We start from the raw sequence: 19,718 nt of genomic DNA, 5'->3' as shown, positions 1-19,718 counted from the left end.
ATTTTAGTGACTTTTAGAAACAGTAAGGATACGATAAAGAAAAAGCGTCAACAAACCCATACTCTGCTCTGCGGCGTGGTCTTCTCAGCTGACTGGTAAGTACCATCACTTATTAGTTCTTTTAACAGTAAATACAACTTAATATGATTTGTAATGGATACTAAGGAAAAAAAGGAAATAAAGTGGAGATAAAACAACTAATTTCGAGGTACTGATAACTAATTTATGTATCAAATGTGATGCATCTTCATTTCGAGATACTTTTCAATTCCGGGAACTTTATATATATATATATATATATATATATATATATATATATATATATATATATATATATATATATATATATATATATATATATATATAAAGCAAACACATACGTGACCACAATTCAATATCTCAAAAGAAATAAATAAACAAAAAGCATCATATTCCACCCAGATAAAAAATAGTCAATGCCTTGGAACCGTATTTATATAACAACTTAACCTAATGTAACTTAAGCGAACGTGAAATAGCTTTATTACCAAGTGAAATCAGCATATCGCCCTCCATATTCTCCAAGAATTTTTCAACCTGTCTAATGTTATGTTATGTGGTTTCTTATTGTCTGTCTTTATTCATTGTAGATTTAACATGGAGAATGGTCATCAATGGCTTCAGTTACGAAATATGCGGAGGATGGAGGAGATGGTTAGAGTGAGGCTGAGAAGAGTGAGGCTAAGAAAAGTCATTCGGGATCGCAGCAATCCATTTGAAGACCTTGCTGAGGAAGAATTCCTCCAACGATTCAGACTGACCAAGGAGTGTGTGCTCTGTTGCAAAACATCAGAGGACACCTTCCCATTGCTGCAGATGCAAGAGGTAGGTACCAGATGTGCAGTACATGTCATTGGTTTCCTGGTGGATGGGATCACTCTTCCAAGTTTGATATCAATGCAGTAGCTGGTACATATAAAATCCATTATTACTGGCAGAAGAGCCTGTCAAATGATATTCATTATTTTGTCAGGCCATACTTATCATTTACACACTTTTAACAATATACATTATTTAGTAACACTACATGTAATATAGTAGAATATGCTTATTCATTTTTTTTTATTTCATAAAAAATGGATGGTCCAGGATGCTTCTTTTTCTTTTCTGAGATACAGCATATATTCAAAGAATGTTTTGTGGTATACAGTTCAATAAAGTGCTATGGCGTTTAGTTTTATCTCAAAGCATAATGAACATAGAGAGACAGCTGTATTACATAATTGCCCTTTCATTTCCCATCAGGTTGCCCAATACCACAGCATCTGCAACTCCTTATAACACTGAGATGTATGGCCACTGGTGGACACCAACTTACAATCAGTGACTGCTACCAAGTCTCTCAGACAAGTATTAGCAGGTGTATCAGGACAGTGACGCCCATTATTGCTCAGATGGCAAAGGACTATGTGAAGATGCCAACAGGTATGAATGCAATAAGAGTAATGGAAGGGTTTTTGGAGATTGCCAGAATGCCAGGAATTGTTGGTGCTATCGACTGCACAACCCACATTCACATTCTGCGACCAGCTTGTGAGAATCCAGAACTGTACCACAATAGAAAAGGTATCTTCTCCCTTAACTGTCAAGCTGTATGTGGACCAGATTTAGCTTTTTTTAATATTGTTGCGAGATGGTGGGGTAGTGCCCATGACAGCAACATTTTTAACAACAGTTTGTTACGGCATGAATTTGAGCAAGGCATGCACGAGGGTAAGTTGTTAGGGGACATGGGTTACCCTTGCCGTAGTTATCTGTTTACTCCACCAATGAATCCCAGCAACCAAAGTGAAACAGCGTATAATGAGGCACACATTAAAACAAGAAATAAAATAGAATGTGCATTTGGTGTCTTAAAAAGACACTTTAGTTGCTTGGGCAAGCGTCTTTACACGGCTTTAGACACCACAAAAAAACATTATTGTAGCAGCAGTTGTGCTACATATTTTTGCAATTCAGAGTAATGTGCCTCTCCCAAATCATCATCTTGAATCAGACGATGCAGATTCGGATGATTCAAATGCAGATGATCATGGTGTTGACCCAGAAACAGCCATTGCTAACAATAATGCAGCACAGCAAGCTGGAAGGGCTAGATATATCAGAACATACTTCTGATAACACAGGATGGTTTGATTCTGCCACTCAAATATGGTATCTCCTCCATACTCTTGTATTAACCTCTTTCATTACTCCATCCATGTATCTGGTAAACACCCAAGCGGACAGACATCCTATCTCACACATGCCACTCTACCAAATATTACACCAGGTATTCAAGAGCATTCCTTCTAAACTATAGGTGTACATATAACTGATTATAAGTGTTATCCAAAATAGTATTCAAATATGTACGAATCTAAGGGATTTTTGCTATTTCTTTTTTTTATGTGAATTGTTACTCAGAAAAATGTACTTGTAATTCCCATTTCTTACCTTGATGAGTTTGATTTTACTTTGTATACAGTATGACTATAAACACTTTGTTATGAAAATACACTAGTTGTTATACAGTTATGGTAAATGACAACACTAAGTAAAAGATATTTTTCTCAAAAATATAATCACATATTTTATCACCATCGAATAGAGTAATCATATTTTACTGCAACAGAAAAGGAAAAATCAATTATATACTGTAGTTTTAGTGTCTGTGTGTGTGTGTGTGTGTGTGTGTGTGTGTGTGTGTGTGTGTGTGTGTAGTAATAAAACTTCAGTGGTTAACTGTATAGTAATTTATTATCCAATGTAAATAAATATACATATTAAGAAAAAAACAAGGTTTTAACGATCTTTACCTCTATTTATAAATCACAGTTATATATCACATGAATATATGTCTTATTGAAAAAATCCTTTAATGATCACATCACTAATGAAGCACAGAGATTATCTAAGTGTTTGTACTAAATTGGGGGTGTAAAAAAGGAGACTAGTTATTAATGGCCATTGCCCTTATATAGTAATTATATAATAAATCACAGTCCTATATCACATGAATACATGAATCTATGTACTATTTCAAAAAAATATAATGATGATACCTTTCAAACAAAGCACTGAGATTACTATATATATATATATATATATATATATATATATATATATATATATATATATATATATATATATATATATATATATATATATATATATATATATATATATATATATTATAAGTGTTTGTACTAAACTGGGTGAGTAAAGAAACTTTGGATCTTGGTCTTACAGCAACACCGCAAAACAAATTTACGCCTGATCATTTCTAGAATTGTCCAAGAAATCTACAAATGCACCTGCAGCTGCACGCACATCTTCCAGTGTGTCTCCAACTCTTGAATGTATAGAAGACATAATTTTCATTGCTTGGCGTAGACAGTCCCCTTCCATCTTTTTATTTTCTAAGTTTTGTTTATGAATTTGCATCACTATTTCATGTTCTTCCTTTTGAAACTATGGCAACATTTCATAGGACTCTCTGCCAACACTGTCTTCCACTTGCCTTTTCTTTGCTTTAAACTTTTTCCCACTCACTTTTCCTCTTGCACTGGAAGACTGTATTGGTGACAATTCACTTGGAAAGGTAACTGGTACCGATGCCAAAACAGAGGTGGAAGGAAGAGGTGTGCTACAAATTGAAGCTACTGTACATCAACAGAGGTTGAAGAAAGTGGTGTACAGTGGTTGGAGGAGCTTGAGGATGACACTACAGTTCTATGAACATCCTTAGAAGTTAAAGGAAGAGGTGTGCCGTGGATGGCAGGACTGTAGAGCAAAGCTGCAGTTCCCGATGACTCAACAAAAGAGGTGCAAACAGCAAGTGCACTATCATTTCCTCTGGCAGGCATGAGTGAAATAGGCACTGAGCGTGCTGTGGATGGCTGTTCAGTCATGGCCATCGGCTCATCCAACTGCTCTCCCTTCTCATTAATAACAACGACAGTGACATCTGTGAACAAACAAATAACATTAATGAAAGTAACAGTATGGTTGTTTACAGTATAGTGTTTAAGTATATGAATGGATAGCCTCTTCCACTGAATGAGTAATATAGTTACAAGGTACATATTAATGTTCAACCCTCTCTAAACAAGATGAACTTAAATTGGTTTCTGGTTGATACAGATTTTCTAAGGCCTTGACAGATCTATTACAAGCCAGAAATTTCTGCTTTATCTGGAATTTGTCAAGTCTGGGTGGGTCTTCTGTCAGACAGATTCCATGTAAACCAAAGTAGGTCCGTCATATCAGGGTATTTTCTGTGCATGCACACCATTTTTTCAAGGAAGCTCTTAAGGCAAGTTTACATGAAAACACCAATTTTGTCTACAGAATAATTGGTCTCTATGCTACAAAACAGTTTAGAGTCGTCTGAGTATGCTGCATGACCATGTGGTGAAATATTTTGCCGGATTAAGCCAAACCAAAGAGTCCCATGATATTAATCAAGTTTAGATGAAAACTGGGTTAAGAACAAGAAAATTATTGGAACCACTGCTCCAAAGTGATGAATAATTTGCAAAAATAAGGATGGCATCAGAAATATTTGCAAGTATGAATATACTAGAACTCAATATCACATTTAAGAACAGAAATGTGATATGTAAAACAGAAAATTTATTACTTAATGGAACCAACCTGTTGGCCATGTCACTGTCACTGTGGTTTGGGTCCGGTTCTAGCTCGTCTGCGATGAGAGCAAGGATTTTCTCCAATACAGGGTCTGGCTTGACAACTGGACTTAGAGGACCACCTCCTGTTCAAAACAGTTTTTTCTTCTGGTCACTAACAAACTTCTTGGCCCTGAAATTATTTCACATCATTAGGCATAAAAAAGTTACATATTTTCATTTATTTTTCCTGCACTGCACAGTACAAGAAAGATACCATACCATAATTTCATATTGATAAATTATCATCTATAAAAGCTACATAAACAAAAATTAAAGAAATATTGTAGCCTAATTGCTGCTGTTCTTATGAAGAATGGTAAGAACTAATAAATTTCAGGATAAAACTATAGAATAACACTTCCTCTCTAATCATTAAAAAACAATGAAAGATTATAGAAACATTACTGGTCAGCATGTCTGTGATGTTTTAAAGTGGGGAACACTTGTTGTGAGGTTTGGTCAGCTTTGGATAGGATGGGATAGGTTTGATTAGATTAGGTTAGGTTAGGTTAGGCTAGGCTAGGCTAGGTTAGGTTTGGTTAGATTATGTTAGGTAAATAAGTCACAGACAAACCTAACCTAATTCAATCTGATATAACCTAATCTAAACTAAAATAAAGTAACCTAACCAAACTTATCCTGTCCTATATGGCTTATGTGAGGTTAGGTTAGGTTACTTAAGTTTAAATTAGATTAGGTAACACTCACAGACCAACCTAACCAAACTTAATCAAGCCTAACTTAATTTAATGTTATGTAACCTCACAAGAGCTGTCCACCCTCACAACATCACAGACATGTTATATTATAATTATATATTGGGTACTCTAGCTCCTTGCATGGTTCTCTTAGTGTTTGGAGAGGTGCTAATACTATAGTTTCACAAAATAATCAAATGCATATTTCTAAGAAAACTTTAAATCATTCATGCAAAGTACTAGGGTAAAGGCAATTAGAGACTTAATATTCTGTCTGTCAGGAGAGGGTAGTTGAGATAAGGAAGCAACTGGAGGATTCAATTGAGATGGAGAAAGTGGAGTGACATTATATTATTTTTATATGGTGACTTTTACCTGTCTACAGAACAGTAGGTTGACTTTTTTACCACACACATTTCCCTTGACCTTGACCCTGTCCTTCTTAGAAACAATCTTAGATGGGTAGATTATAAAATTCTTAATGTTTTACAAAGGTACTCATTAATAAACTACAACAAGAACAATTATTATTATGTACGGTATTATTATAGTTTAAGCCATTACACACTACGTGGTAATAACCTACCTCATTTTGTTCTTCTCTCTATTCACATCATTTCTAATGATTACACTACTTGTCGGAAATTAATAATAACGCCACAATAGGCCTGGGAATGCACAGCGCCCTCAACTTTTTCTAAGTCCACAGGTAAACATAAATGGTGTATTGTTGCCTGAACTTCAGTTGTTTAATGCTTTGAATTGTGGGTAGCTGCTGGATAGGATCACTGTGTCTATAATTCCTCGGGCCAATCACGTGCTACCACCACTTAACACCACGAGTTGCACCAATAGGAAGTCTCTATAAGTATCCATAAGCTGTGCGGGCAGGTGTGTGCACACCGCTTCCGGTCACTTCCGCCATGGCTACTGTTGACGTTACTTGTGCTGGTTGCAAATTTGATTATTGGCTCTTCATCGCTACGTTTCACCGCAAAGACGACTTGTGCTACCAGTTCTTGAGGGAACACGGCGTTTTACCCACTGCAGTCGAGTGTCCCGAGTGCCACACGCCATGTAAGCTGCGCAGTGACAGGCGTGTGTGGTATTGCGGCCGGTACCGCAAGCTGCCGAAAAAGAAGCGCAGTAAGCAGTGCAACTTCAGCGTTTCTGACTTTAAAGGAACTTTCCTGGAAGGAACGCATCTTCCTGCGTGGCAGGTTAGGTTAGGTTAGGTTAGGTTAGGTGCTTAGGTTAGGTTAGGTTAGGTTAGGTGCTTCTCAATGTCTTGTCAAATTGCAAGAGGGAGAGTTTGGGGTATTTTCCTAGATATAGAGAATTTCCCTAGATTTAGGAAAATTTCCCTAGATTTCTCTAGATATTGGGGAAATTTCCCTAGATCTTTAAAGTCCATATATCACTCGTATATGGCTCCCCCCCCAAAACCCCCGGTTCCCCACAGGCCCCCAAGCTTGCTTGAGGGATTGGGGGGCCGTGGGTAGAGATTGGGGACATTGGCTTAAACTATAAATTTACCTTAGGTACCAATTATCCAACAGAAATCCTCTTTACCGGTATGTGGTAACTAATAGTAACATTAATTTAACCTGATAACACTGACATTTAACTAATTTTTCATCTCATAATTACTTTCTACCGTAGGAGTGTGGAAAAGTAAACTTCCTAATTACCAAACGACATTTTAAAACCAACATACTAACCTTGATCTCATGTTTTCCCAAATCTTCTTAATCTGTTTTACAGTCCTCTGCGGCCCCAGACCACTGGCAGCAAGAGTTCGTGATCTCCTCCCATACTCTTGCCTTGACCGGTATAATGCGGGCGTTGGTGGCTTTGCTGAGGAGAACAGCTCTTCTTTCATTGATTAAGTCTAATAGAAGTATCCTCTCCTCTTCTCCCATGTGCTGCATTCGTTCACTTCGCAGCATTTTTGCAAGAGAACATAAAGTTCATTCGTCTGCAGCGGGTTGGGAGATGTTCGATTTGTCACTGCGACTTGGCTATGTAACATGTTCGTATAATATTCAAACAACCTACTATTTTATGTGTACATGATACTATATCACATATTTTATGCTAGTATATATGTTTTGATGAAACATTAGCTGAAAATTCTCCGCAATAAACAATAAAAAAATGAACAAGTCGACATATCCGAACACAACCAAACTTTCAGAAATGCCACTCTATGCGCATACATAAACAGAGCGACCACACTACCTTTCAAGGGCTGCCAACGGTGAAAGTAAGGGAGCGGGTGGTTGAGTGTTTAACACTAAGGCACTAACCCTAACTCACGTTAGGGTTAGTGAGAGTGCGAGGGTTGAGGGACCATTTGAGTGTTGTTTTAAGCTATTTTAAGCTATCAGTTTTTGACCACTGCTTTGACCCTTTTATGGGACTGGCATTTCAGTGGGCATTTTTCTTTTAGTGGATTTTTGTTGCCCTTGGACAGTGTCCTTTCTACATTAAACAAAAAAAAAAAAAAAAGACAAAGCTACACACCTTGCACAGGTACCCTTGGATGACTACTCTCACTTCTCAAGGAAAAGGTTAAGCTCCTATCAACCGTTTAAGATCAGCCATATACTCGTATCTCAACTGATACCAGAATCACAAACACTGAAGACCTGTGTACAGTCAGCTCTTTCAATTAGCACAATTCACAAGGTCAAAAAGGGTTACACTTCCTCTAACCGCATGAGACCAGCTGCTTCAGCCAGTATATTCAGACACATTGGCATCAGAAGGCAATATTTCCTCTACCAACAAGCGGTACAAGTTTCTATTATTAGCACACAAAGCTTCACTGGATGCACATAGGCTAGATATAGATACTCTTGCATTACCCAGCCACACTCTTTCCACCAGCAGAAGGTGATAGCACAGTTCCACAGTTAAGTACATAAAGCTTCACTGGCACTAAATGCTTAGATACATTGTCATTGCGCTACCAAGCCACACTCCTTCCATCACAACAGTACAAGGTGCCACCACAGTTCCTACCATCAGTGCAAGACGCTCTCCCTGGCTTACCTTGTCGCTCACCTTAGTATCGAGGTGGTTGCTTTCTTTGTAGGTGAACCAAACCTTGGAGTCGTTGCAATGGGTGAGTGTGTAGGCCTTCACCCAATGTTTGCGGTCCGTGTCCCCTCGGCCTCGCGTCACCACATCGGTCATCAAGTGTGGCGGTCCCAAGTCCCACTGAAGCCACTGGTGTTTTGCAAGGGATGGAGAGAGCAGATTAAGTCTCGATTATAGTTGAGAATGCTGGCAAGGGTTACACCCTGCGGGGTTTGGGAGAAAGGTTGTTGATAAGGTAGGTAAGAATAAAAGAACATAGTAAGATACAAGCAAGAACACAAGGGAAACAGCAAGAAGCCAGGAGGCACACACTTGGCAGTCCTCATACAAAGCATACCTACAGTAAGTAAGTGCACCTATCATTCCTATCCATAAATTTGTCTAGTCTCTTAAAAGCTTCCTATTAATTTTGGTTACTGAGTCACATCATTGTTACTTCTTTGAGGATGAGATGCGTTTTTCTCTTTTCTTTGTTTCTACTGTGTGTGTGTGTGTGTGTGTGTGTGTGTGTGTGTGTGTGTGTGTTTCATTCTTTACTGATCATGAACTAATAAATTTATGATACTACACTTCATTCCGTCCGTTTTAATCTCTCTCTCTCTCTCTCTCTCTCTCTCTCTCTCTCTCTCTCTCTCTCTCTCTCTCTCTCTCTCTCTCTCTCTCTAAGTGGCAAGTAATGTGCCTGCGCAGATACTACGTGATCAAATCTTACGCTACCTTTCTTTCCAGATCTCCATCCCTCTCAGAAAGAATAAGATGAGAATCACATTTATTTAAAGCACAAGGAAACAATTGGTCGGAGCAAATTTAAGCCGTGACCAAGAGGCAGCTCAGTTGTCCGGTGAAAGTTGTTTTAAGCTTCAGTCAACAAGTTGACCTCCACCATGTGCCCTTTACTTATATTGTTGTTTATTTCCTTATATCAACAAATACTCGTAAATATGGAATGTCCTGCTCTCGCAAGCTGTAACAAAGCACCCCATTGCTGCTGAGTCCCCGTGACGCGTGTCTTGTCTACGACCATTTGTGATGGCATTATGAATCTTGCCTGTATGTGCAAGGAATTAGTACAAAGATGGATGTAGTCTGGTAATGGTGAAATGCTGTCTACAGAATATACTTATGTGGAGTTACATAAGAACATAAGAAATAAGGGAAGCTGCAAGAAGCGACCAGGCTTACACGTGGCAGTCCCTGTATGAAACACACCTACCTATTTCCATCTGCTATCCCCATCCATAAACTTGTCTAATCTTCTCTTAAAGCTCTCTAGTGTCGTAGCACTAACTACATGATTACTGAGTCCGTTCCACTCATCTACCACTCTATTTGAGAACCAATTTTTTCCTATCTCCTTCCTAAACCTAAATTTTTCAAGCTTGAATCCGTTATTTCTTGTTCTACCCTGGTTGCTGATCCTAAGAATTTTGCTTACATCTCCCTTGTTATAACCCTTATACCACTTAAAGACTTCTATCAGGTCCCCTCTTAACCTACGTCTCTCTAAAGAATATAAATTTAACAGCTTCAACCTCGCCTCGTAAGGAATACTCCTCATCCCCTGTATCCTTTTAGTCATTCTCCTCTGTACTGATTCTAATAGACCTATAATCTTTCCTGTAATGTGTGGACCAGAACTGCACCGCGTAGTCTAGATGAGATCGGATATGTTTTCTATGACTCGGTGAGTGGTAGATCTGTAAACTGAAATTACTTCGTATCACTCAAGCAATAGACAGATGCATTGGTTATCACCAGTGAATATCAGTTAATTATATCTATGAAAATATACAAAAAAAAAAAAAAAAATAGGAGCTTCGAAACGACACTGCAGAATTAGATGCAGAATGTCGTTCAGAAAGTCTCCCCCAGGAGCAGTGCAGTCAGCGCGTCTCAGCATACACACAAGAAGAACCCAACATATACAGCGGTTGTAATTCTTTTGATGAGGAAGGGGTGCTGGTCAAGGGTAACCCGAATGTATTACTGCTTCACAATAAATGAAGAGAGAGAGAAAAAAAAAAATTCGAGTACGACTTAAAGTTTTGGTGGTAACAAGATCCAGCGGTAAAATGTCCCACAGAGACAGTAACACCACTAAGTACTAACCACGGCAAGACAACACGTGTACTCTACTTGCACAACGCTGTCATTCCTCTTATCCCCGCCTCTTTATCTTAAATGCAAACAAAAAGTAAAAGAACAAAAACAGATTGCACGGTATGGGAGACAACGCACGGAAACAGAAATACGTGTTCATGTCCAGACAGCAATTTCAAAGCAATCCCGAGGAAAGATTCCAATGTTGGCCTGGTAGAACAAGCCCACGTGTGACTGGAGTGGTTTGGACAATGCAAAAATTACATTCGGATAAAATAACCGACTTGAAACTCATGTAAAGTGCAAGAGTTACTCTTTTTCTTTCCTTTTAAGAGTCTTCAGTCACAGCATAATGAATGTAATGCTTCACACTGCCTTGCTCCTTGAGGCTATTTACAAATTTCCAAAACGAGGGTACAAGTAGTCTATCTGAACTCTCTCTCTCTCTCTCTCTCTCTCTCTCTCTCTCTACTCGTATTATAGCCAATACCTCCTCATTAGAAATTCAGTAAGCTAGGAGTGTGGCATATCATGCAGATCTACCTAGAGGTGCTTGCCTTGATTGATACCTGACTATCTCGGAGAAGGTTACGAAACCAAATGACAAAAATGCTAAGCCGCAGCAAATCAGCTGGAGCGAACTTAACAATGTACGTCACATGGCAAACACAGGCACTCTGGCAGAAATAAACGCACATTTTCAATTAATATTTGTGACCATTAACTTGAACTATTGTTTTTATCAGGAGAGAGAGAGAGAGAGAGAGAGAGAGAGAGAGAGAGAGAGAGAGAGAGAGAGAGAGAGAGAGAGAGATGGAAGCCTGGCCAGAGAATGGGAATAGTGTAGATAAGGGAAGGGGGAGGCGTGGTCAAGGCAGCACTTAAGCCCCAAGGAACACCACACTCCATACACTTTTCCTGTTCTCCTTCGTGCGTCTCTAAATGTTTCACTGTTACTCCTTCCGGGTTAACATTTTCAGGACTTTGTGTTGGTTAGGTTCGACTTCTGATCACGATTACTGATTTACGTGGGCTTTTAATTATTCCCACTTTAATAACGTGGGTGTAGCTCAATTAGTCCCAGCCTTAATGGAAATTGTTTTACGCCACCGGCTGGGAGTATACCAACGATCTTGTCACAGGCTTACCACACCATCCTTTGGTGTTACCAATGGTGAACAAAGCGAAAGTAAAATGTGAGTAGAGTTTACTGCCTCACGAACTGTATTTCAGCCAGATAATAAGAATACTGAGAAGAATCTTCATGGCAGTAAGGTTTTGATGTTCGCTCACAAGGTGTGAGGCGCTTTACTTGATGGTGATACGCCTCGCTCATCAAGCATACGAGTACGTGTTGTTGGAAGGACACACTGTGTACACGCTCTCTTACATGCGTACAAAAGTTTATCCTCCAGCTGAACACCTCACAAAGAAAACACAAAGACATCTTATACAGTACTGTGAAAAACCTGGCCAGAATTCCTTCCCTCACGTATGTCTCACCTCGCTGTATGCGTATCGATAAATTTCTTCACGGAGTTGAAATCTCTCGTCGTTCCTTTTGCCCGCTTCAAACTTTAATGTGCCTACCAGGTCAGGTTCACGTTACTGCTTCAAAAAAAAAAAAAAAAAAAAAAAAAAAAAAAAATTCATTCGAATTGAGTGTCTGTTTTGCCATCCAATCCTCTGACACTGGTGGATCACTGGACTGTCATAACACGAAGTATTTAGGCTCCATCTAAGTCTCTCTCTGACGCTGCGTCGTAGTTTCCTTGACAGTACTTGGATGTTCAAATTAAGATACACTATGCTAATGCGGACTGCTGCGAGGGGAACTTTGAAGCAGGTGTATATGCATTCATACAAAACAAAATGTGTTTGAATAAAGCATGAAAACATAAGAAGCAAGCACATTAAGTTAGGAAAAGGAAAATTCACTACAACTTTTTGGATAAGAATGATAGGGCACAATTCTCTCTCTCTCTCTCTCTCTCTCTCTCTCTCTCTCTCTCTCTCTCTCTCTCTCTCTCTCTCTCTCTCTCTCTCTCTCTCTCTCTCTCTCTCTCTCTCTCTCTCTCTCTCTCTCTCTCTCATTACTCCCCTCAGCACCCAGACACAGAAGCTCCTCTCACCGCGGCCCGGTCCTTCACCTCCACCTGCATCACCTCCAAAAGGCATATTTCTGAACCTCGGCAGGGTAGTATCATAACTACTTCTGACACAAAAAAATAGTTTTGCGGAGTGTACCCAAATGGACGGAAGGTAAGAAATTAGTATCATGAATTCAATGAAGGGAGAGAGTGACGAAAAACAATTAATCGGAGTATAAAAATTCCTAAGGTTCGAAGTCATGGATATTTGAGGAACTAAGACACGTGCGCGTACACACACACACACACACACACACACACACGACGTTCTTGAAGGAGGGTCTCACTAGGCAAGGCTACACGAGAAGCTGCTCACTGTCTTAGATACAGCAGAAGAACACTAATGCCTTTATTACGGATGCTGAACATTTAATTTGTCATCAGTGTAACCGTTTAGATCCATTTACGTGCGTGCGTGTCTGAGTGGTTATTTACTCACTTGACTAATGTGTGTGTGTGTGTGTGTTTTTTTTTTTTTTCTCAAGCTATCATTTCTTATGAATTAGGATAATATGAGTACGTTAGCGGAGAGAGAGAGAGAGAGAGAGAGAGAGAGAGAGAGAGAGAGAGAGAGAGAGAGAGAGAGAGAGAGAGAGAGGGGTGAGACGAGACGAGACGAGACGAGATTACACACACACACACACACACACACACAGACACACACACACACACACACAGACACACACACACACACACACACACACACACACACACACACACAAACAAACAAACAAACAACACACAGCCAGCAAAAAACAACATTCTTTCAGCTGCTGCAGACAGTGCCTGAAGGAGGGCCCGTTCGTGTGTGTGCCCTGTGTTGTCGTCGCCTCGGTAGCACCACACCCACGTATCCCTACGAGACCCCAGCAGCATCACGAAGTTAGTAAACGTGCACCTGACCGCCAGAAACAAAGTGTTAAGAGACACACTATACTTTAAAAGGAAGGTTTTTTGCTATTTTAGTGCCCATTTAGCCCTAAGCGACCATAGGATGAGCGAGGAACGTCCTGAGGTGCATCGATAATGTCAGGGTCTAGCGGTCGAGAATGTGCTCATATCAGGTGTCGAGATTGTTCACGAGATTTAACAGCCGGCGATGCTATACCTGTCAATCAGCTCATTGTTATTCACAGGCAACATGTTCATCGCCTGCACCTTCCCTACCTTCTTCTGTATTTTACACGACCCTATCAGATGTAATCAGAGACGATAAAACAGCATGACGAGTAATCACGACGCCGGGTGAAAGCAATAACCGAAGAGCGAAAGGTAAGGGACGGGGCTAGGCAAGAACAGTCCCTTACGCCGAGAAATTACAAGGTTGAAAATGGTGTGTAGTAGTTAAATGTGAATGGTATGGCGAGGAATGATAGCATGCCAGCGACAGCCACACTGGTTGATGTGGAGGCAAGGAAATGTTAGGAGGTTACAGGCGTCTTGTTCGTAAGAAGTCTGTAATAATAAAAAAAAAGAAAAAAGTACTTTAGCAATAGTTCAGGGAAGAGAATAGGGTGATGAAGAGAAATATAGTTCTGCGAAGGACAGATTACGTTAACTGAGGTTCTGTATTAATGAAAAAACATCCTTCAAAATTAGCTTTGAGATGAAGTCCGCGACGGTTCATGGGCCGCGACGGTTCATGGGCCTACTCCACATGAACAAGGAACTGTGTAACTTTGAAGAAGTGTCGCGGCTTACCCTAACCTGCAGGCTTGCCCGGGGACTAGTAGGAGATTCCCTGTAACCAGTTGGGGGCAATAAGCAGCAGGAAAGGACTAATTAACAGTTCTGAAGAGCCAGGATAGGCCTAGCAAGCCACTGGTGTTACAGTTTTTGCTCAAGAAACGCAGAACGTGCCTCGGAATCGGACTGACCAAAGAGTAACGAACCGGAATGGAACTGGACATGAAAATAGGAAACAAAAGACAATAAAGATTGCAACGATAAACTTGGCAACATTCAAGGATAAAGAAGAGGAAATAATAGAGATGATGAAGGAAAGAAAGCTGGAAATCGTTGGATTATGTGAAACTAGAATCAAAGAGAAAGGAGAAAAAACATTACATGAAAATTATAAGATCATATATAGTGGTAATGAGGATGGAAGACATGGGGTTGCTATAATGATGTCACCACTGATGGCAGAAAGGATGGACAGTATGGACTGCAGAAATGAGAGAGTGATGGGTATAACGTTAACTATAGAACAGACAAAAATTAGCATTATCCAAACATATGCTCCACAACAGGGCAGAAGTCTGAGGGAGAAAGAGCAGTTTTATGAAACTCTACAGGAAATGACAGAAACAATAAGACATCACGAGAATGTCATTGTCATGGGAGACATGAATGGACATGTCGGACAGAATAGAGATGGAGTAGAGCACGTCATCGGAGAGTTTAGCATTGGCGAAAGGAACCAGGAGGGAGAAAGAATAATAGATTATTGTGTGATGAATAACATGTCCATTATGAATACTTATTATAAACATCAGGAGAGCCATAAATGGACATGGTATCGGTGGAATGCAGCACAACAAGGATATACTGAGAGGTCAATGATTGACCTGTTTCTCACCAACAAGAAAAACATATTTAAAGATGTTAGGACCATACCATCTGTGTCCTTAGACTCTGACCACAGGTTGGTGGTGGCTAAATTAAAAATTGTAAAACCAAAGGAAAAAGTCAAGAAAAAGCAAAAGAGATTCAAACTGGAAAACCTCAAGGACGAAGAGAAGAAGCAAGCACTGCGGCAACTGGTAACATTACGAAAACCAACCGAACTGGAATTGGAAGAAATGAACATAGAAGAAGAATGGAATAAATTCAAGAACACCGTGTATGGGGCAGCTGAGGAGACAGTTGGTATTAAAATCAAATATGGAACCAAAAAGAAAAGTACTGCATGGTGGACTTATGATGTTAAACTAACAAAACCACAGGAGATTGAAGAAAGATGGAGAGAATACTTCCAAGAACTTCTAAATGTGGAGGATGTGGAAGTGGATGAAGAGCGGAATCTAGATATACAGGAGGAACAAGGAGAGAACCCAAATGAGATCAGTATAGAGGAAGTGAAGGAGGCACTAAAGAAGATGAGAAGCGGCAAAGCCCCAGGGGACGACGAGCTCCCTATAGAGCTATTTAAAGCTGCTGGGGAAGAATGTGTAGAGTGGATGAGGTACATTTTCAGTAATGCGTGGAAAGAGGAGAAAGTGCCCCATGACTGGCACAAAGCAATAGTATGTCCAATATATAAGAAAGGCAGTAAAACAGATTGTGCAAATTATAGAGGTATATCCCTGTTATCTCATGTTGGAAAATTGTATGAAAGAATAGTTGAGAAAAGATTAAGAACCTGTGTCGAGGAGAAACTAGGAATATGGCAGTATGGTTTCAGGCCCAATAGGAGCACGACAGATCTAGTGTTCACTTTAAAGATGATAATGGAGAAGAATTGGGAGTGGAGCATTGATAAATATGTGGCTTTTATAGATCTGGAAAAAGCCTTTGATAGAATTAGAAGAGATTGCTTGTGGAGAGTCTTACAACATCAAGACTACGGCATAAACTCTAAACTGATACGAGTAATTAAGAGTATATATAAGAACACGGAGAGCAGAGTCAAGAACAGAGAGCTGGAGAGTGAATGGTTTAGCATTAAGACAGGAGTGAGACAAGGGGGAGTGCTCTCTCCTTTGCTATTCATTATATACATGGACAGATGCCTGAAGGAAGTGTGTGTAAGGGAGGATAAAGAGATCACGCTGGCCTATGCAGACGATGTCGCTGTCGTGACAGGAAGCCAACAAGATCTTCAAGAGGCCATGACAAGATGGAATGATGTCTTAAATAGGGAAGGAATGAGAATGAACAAACAAAAAACAGAAATAATGAAAGTTGGCAGAATAAAGGAGGAATGTAATATTTACATAGAAAACGCTAAACTGAAACAGACCGACAAATTTTGTTATCTGGGAGTACTTTTCGACGAGGAAAACAGACAGAATATAGAAATTTTAAATAGAATACAGAAGTACAATGCAAATGTCAGTGCATTGTATCCCATACTTAAAGATAAGAATATTCCAACAAAAGCTAAAACCATAATATTTACAACAATACTAAGACCAGTACTTCTATATGGGTCAGAAACTTGGACACTGACAACAAGAACATCTTCACAAATACAAGCAGCAGAAATGAGAGTTCTGAGAATGATCCGAGGTGTGACCAGACTTGATAGAATTAGAAATGAAGAAACCAGAGAGAGATTAGGGATAACATCTGTACTGAAGATAATTGAAAAGAACAAATTGAGATGGTATGGACATGTCCAAAGAATGGAAGATACAAGATACGCAAGGAAGTTTCTGGAATGGGTTCCTCTAGGCAGGAGGCCGGTGGGACGACCTAGGAAGCGATGGATGCAGGGAGTTGAAGAAGCTGCTGAACGAAGAGGAAGAAATCTACAAGAAATAACCAGAGATGAGGATTTCATGGATAGAGACCTTTGGAGAAGATTTGTAGAGGCCGGACACTGACAGGCATTGCCTACCTTGCGTCTGGTGAGAAAGGTGAGAATGAAGACGTAGTAACGGGCACGCTATGGCACATTCTCTTTGGTAGCTGCCAACGCCGGCTGTACATGGTGTTTTCTCTCAGCTGCTCATGAACACTGGTGACGAGAACGCTGAAGAGAAATGAACAACAAGTGGCCGAGCAATGGAATGTTATTGTAGAAGTAACGTGAGCTGCGGCGATGGCTCGGGTCATGACGCCGCCCGCCCATCCTCCCACCTTCCCTCCCTCCAGTCCCTCCCTTCCCTCCTCTTCCTGCTCTCCATTCCTCCTTCCCAGGCTGTCACTTGTGTCTCCTTCGTGGTGGTGATGAACAGCCTGCTGATGACGAGCGCAGAGCGTGATGCTCGTTGAGGCGCTTGGTGAGGAGAAGGGGCACCTGGCACCCTTAAAGTGGTGCCCCGGTGCCTCTGATCTTGTGGGAATCAAGGGGGATGAGGGAGACAAGGACAGTAATCTTAGGATTTTGGAGAATGACTGCCACAGTAATCCTGAAATGTATGATGCGCGAGAAGCAAAACTTATTAATCGAGCTGCTGTTGCGTCACAGTACTCCAGGTTATAATGAATGAAATTACTGTAACGTTGTCTTTTCACCTCATACGCTATCATCATAATATCAAGACATTCTGTCTGCCTAGTGCTAGAATATTAGTCTTCACAAAAACATGATAGAAGATGTAACTGAATAGCGATGATGACAGAAGGATCATTGTTAATATAGTATATATATATATATATATATATATATATATATATATATATATACTCGTATATATATATATATATATATATATATATATATATATATATATATATATATATATATATATATATATATATATATATATATATATATATATATACATATATATATATATATATATATATATATCTCCATAAAAAAATTTTATGGAGATATAATTTTGTGTCGATAAGCTACTGTATAGACCCAGCAGCATTCTAGGACGGGGCACACCGGCACACGTGTAGTATCAAGAAAGTCGTATGCCATACATCCCTTAAGAGCGACAACATCAGACAGAAGCTACGTTCTAACTTAAAAGGCATTGTCTGCAGCCTCGCCTAACTCACAACTACAGAACGTTTAGTGAGCGCTATAAGACTAGGGCAAATGGGTGAGATGATAATATACTGACCCACCATTTCAACGACTGTAAAGAAAGAAGAATATTATGGCGACAGACTGAGAGGGAGTGGTAGTAAAGGTTCACTACATGTCCTGTAACTGTCGCCAATTAACTCCCAGGGCTGAGATCACGTACCTTGTCCTCAGCACCACTGATCGCCATAATATTCTCCTCACCTTAAGATCGCTGGGTGAGTGGCTTGACAGGCAACTTTATAGTGGTATACACACTCTGTACACCTCTTAACCAAGCACTACGTCTACGTCTCCTGCAGTATGATGAACAACTGAACTGATTATAGTGCACCACAACAACAAATTAGCGGCGTCCACCAGCAGCACCACCGCTGCTACCTCTTGTTAGGCGCTTCAACACTAACATGCTTCTGGTCTTATCTGCTGATGTTTAGGTACTCACGATAAAAAAAAATCCCTGGCAGATATAAAGGTGATAACACAAAGATGGAAATGAGGAGGTGTTATCTAACGTGTGTGAGAGGCCCCGTCAATGCTGGCAAAGGAAGAAATATGAAGTGCCACGTATGTCACCTGCTTCTTATGGTAATTATGGTGAGAGAGATCATAGGGATAAACTGCTGCTCGTCTTTGTTAAGTCACTCAATGACAGATTTTTTTTTTCATTTTTTTTTTCCCTCACGACAATTAAGTCGATTTTCGTTTGGTCAAAGTTTATTAGATTCTTTATTCCAAAAACACGTGTGCTGAAAGGCGTCATGCTGCTGCCTAAGTAGTGCTGATGTGAGCATCTCATACACACACACACACACACACACACTTCTCAATTCTCATTGTAAAATAAGAATCTCTTTAAGAAGTTTTCATATGGTTAATTATCTTACGATAATATCTCATAATAATCTATAATATGAATTTATCTAGCACTGATAAAGTCCTATCGACCTAAATTTCGAAAATTTCTGGATATCCATCGTTAATTTTTCTGCCTGTTCTCTCGTCCCTCGTAAACACCTTTGACCTTGAAAGGCAGCCTTTCAGGACTAGAAAACTTGTTTAGGATCACTAATTTATGCACAGAACCTGTCACCTTGCGTACCCTCCACTGCCTGCTGCAAGCTTTCCACATGCCATTCATGTAAAAATAATGATAATAATAGTGAACATATAAATAAAAATAGAAACGAGGAAATTATGTAAATATAAGGAATTACTTAATTTATTTTTACATCTTAAGAGA

The 19,718-nt window shown here is 39.7% G+C and overlaps 2 protein-coding genes and 1 long non-coding RNA gene across 5 annotated transcripts; 2 read left to right on the top strand and 1 right to left on the bottom strand.

The window, feature by feature from the left end:
• The first annotated feature begins 681 nt into the window (after positions 1 to 681).
• On the top strand, positions 682 to 2,157 carry LOC135097672 (uncharacterized). Its single transcript, XM_063999621.1, has 3 exons — positions 682 to 864; positions 1,302 to 1,605; positions 2,036 to 2,157. The coding sequence occupies exons 1-3, from the start codon at positions 682 to 684 to the stop codon at positions 2,155 to 2,157; spliced, it is 609 nt and encodes a 202-aa protein (XP_063855691.1).
• A 1,048-nt stretch (positions 2,158 to 3,205) lies between these two features.
• On the bottom strand, positions 3,206 to 8,635 carry LOC135097673 (uncharacterized). 3 transcript variants are annotated; one of them, XR_010265956.1, is made up of 4 exons: positions 8,468 to 8,635; positions 7,132 to 7,388; positions 4,678 to 4,842; positions 3,206 to 3,988 (listed from the first exon to the last, which is right to left on the bottom strand). It is a non-coding gene; the product is annotated as an uncharacterized LOC135097673 (long non-coding RNA). The 3 variants fall into 3 exon arrangements; XR_010265957.1 differs by having other exon boundaries at positions 8,480 to 8,635; XR_010265955.1 differs by lacking the exon at positions 8,468 to 8,635 and having other exon boundaries at positions 7,132 to 7,525.
• A 5,489-nt stretch (positions 8,636 to 14,124) lies between these two features.
• On the top strand, positions 14,125 to 17,478 carry LOC135097671 (craniofacial development protein 2-like). The gene is made up of 3 exons (XM_063999620.1): positions 14,125 to 14,175; positions 15,018 to 15,773; positions 17,401 to 17,478. Exons 1-3 carry the CDS (start codon positions 14,125 to 14,127, stop codon positions 17,476 to 17,478), a joined length of 885 nt encoding a protein of 294 aa, XP_063855690.1.
• Positions 17,479 to 19,718: the final 2,240 nt, after the last annotated feature.

The sequence above is a fragment of the Scylla paramamosain genome, unplaced genomic scaffold, assembly GCF_035594125.1.
Source record: "Scylla paramamosain isolate STU-SP2022 unplaced genomic scaffold, ASM3559412v1 Contig28, whole genome shotgun sequence".
In the NCBI taxonomy this organism is placed as follows: domain Eukaryota; kingdom Metazoa; phylum Arthropoda; class Malacostraca; order Decapoda; family Portunidae; genus Scylla; species Scylla paramamosain.
This window is presented reverse-complemented; position numbering and strand designations above follow the sequence as displayed.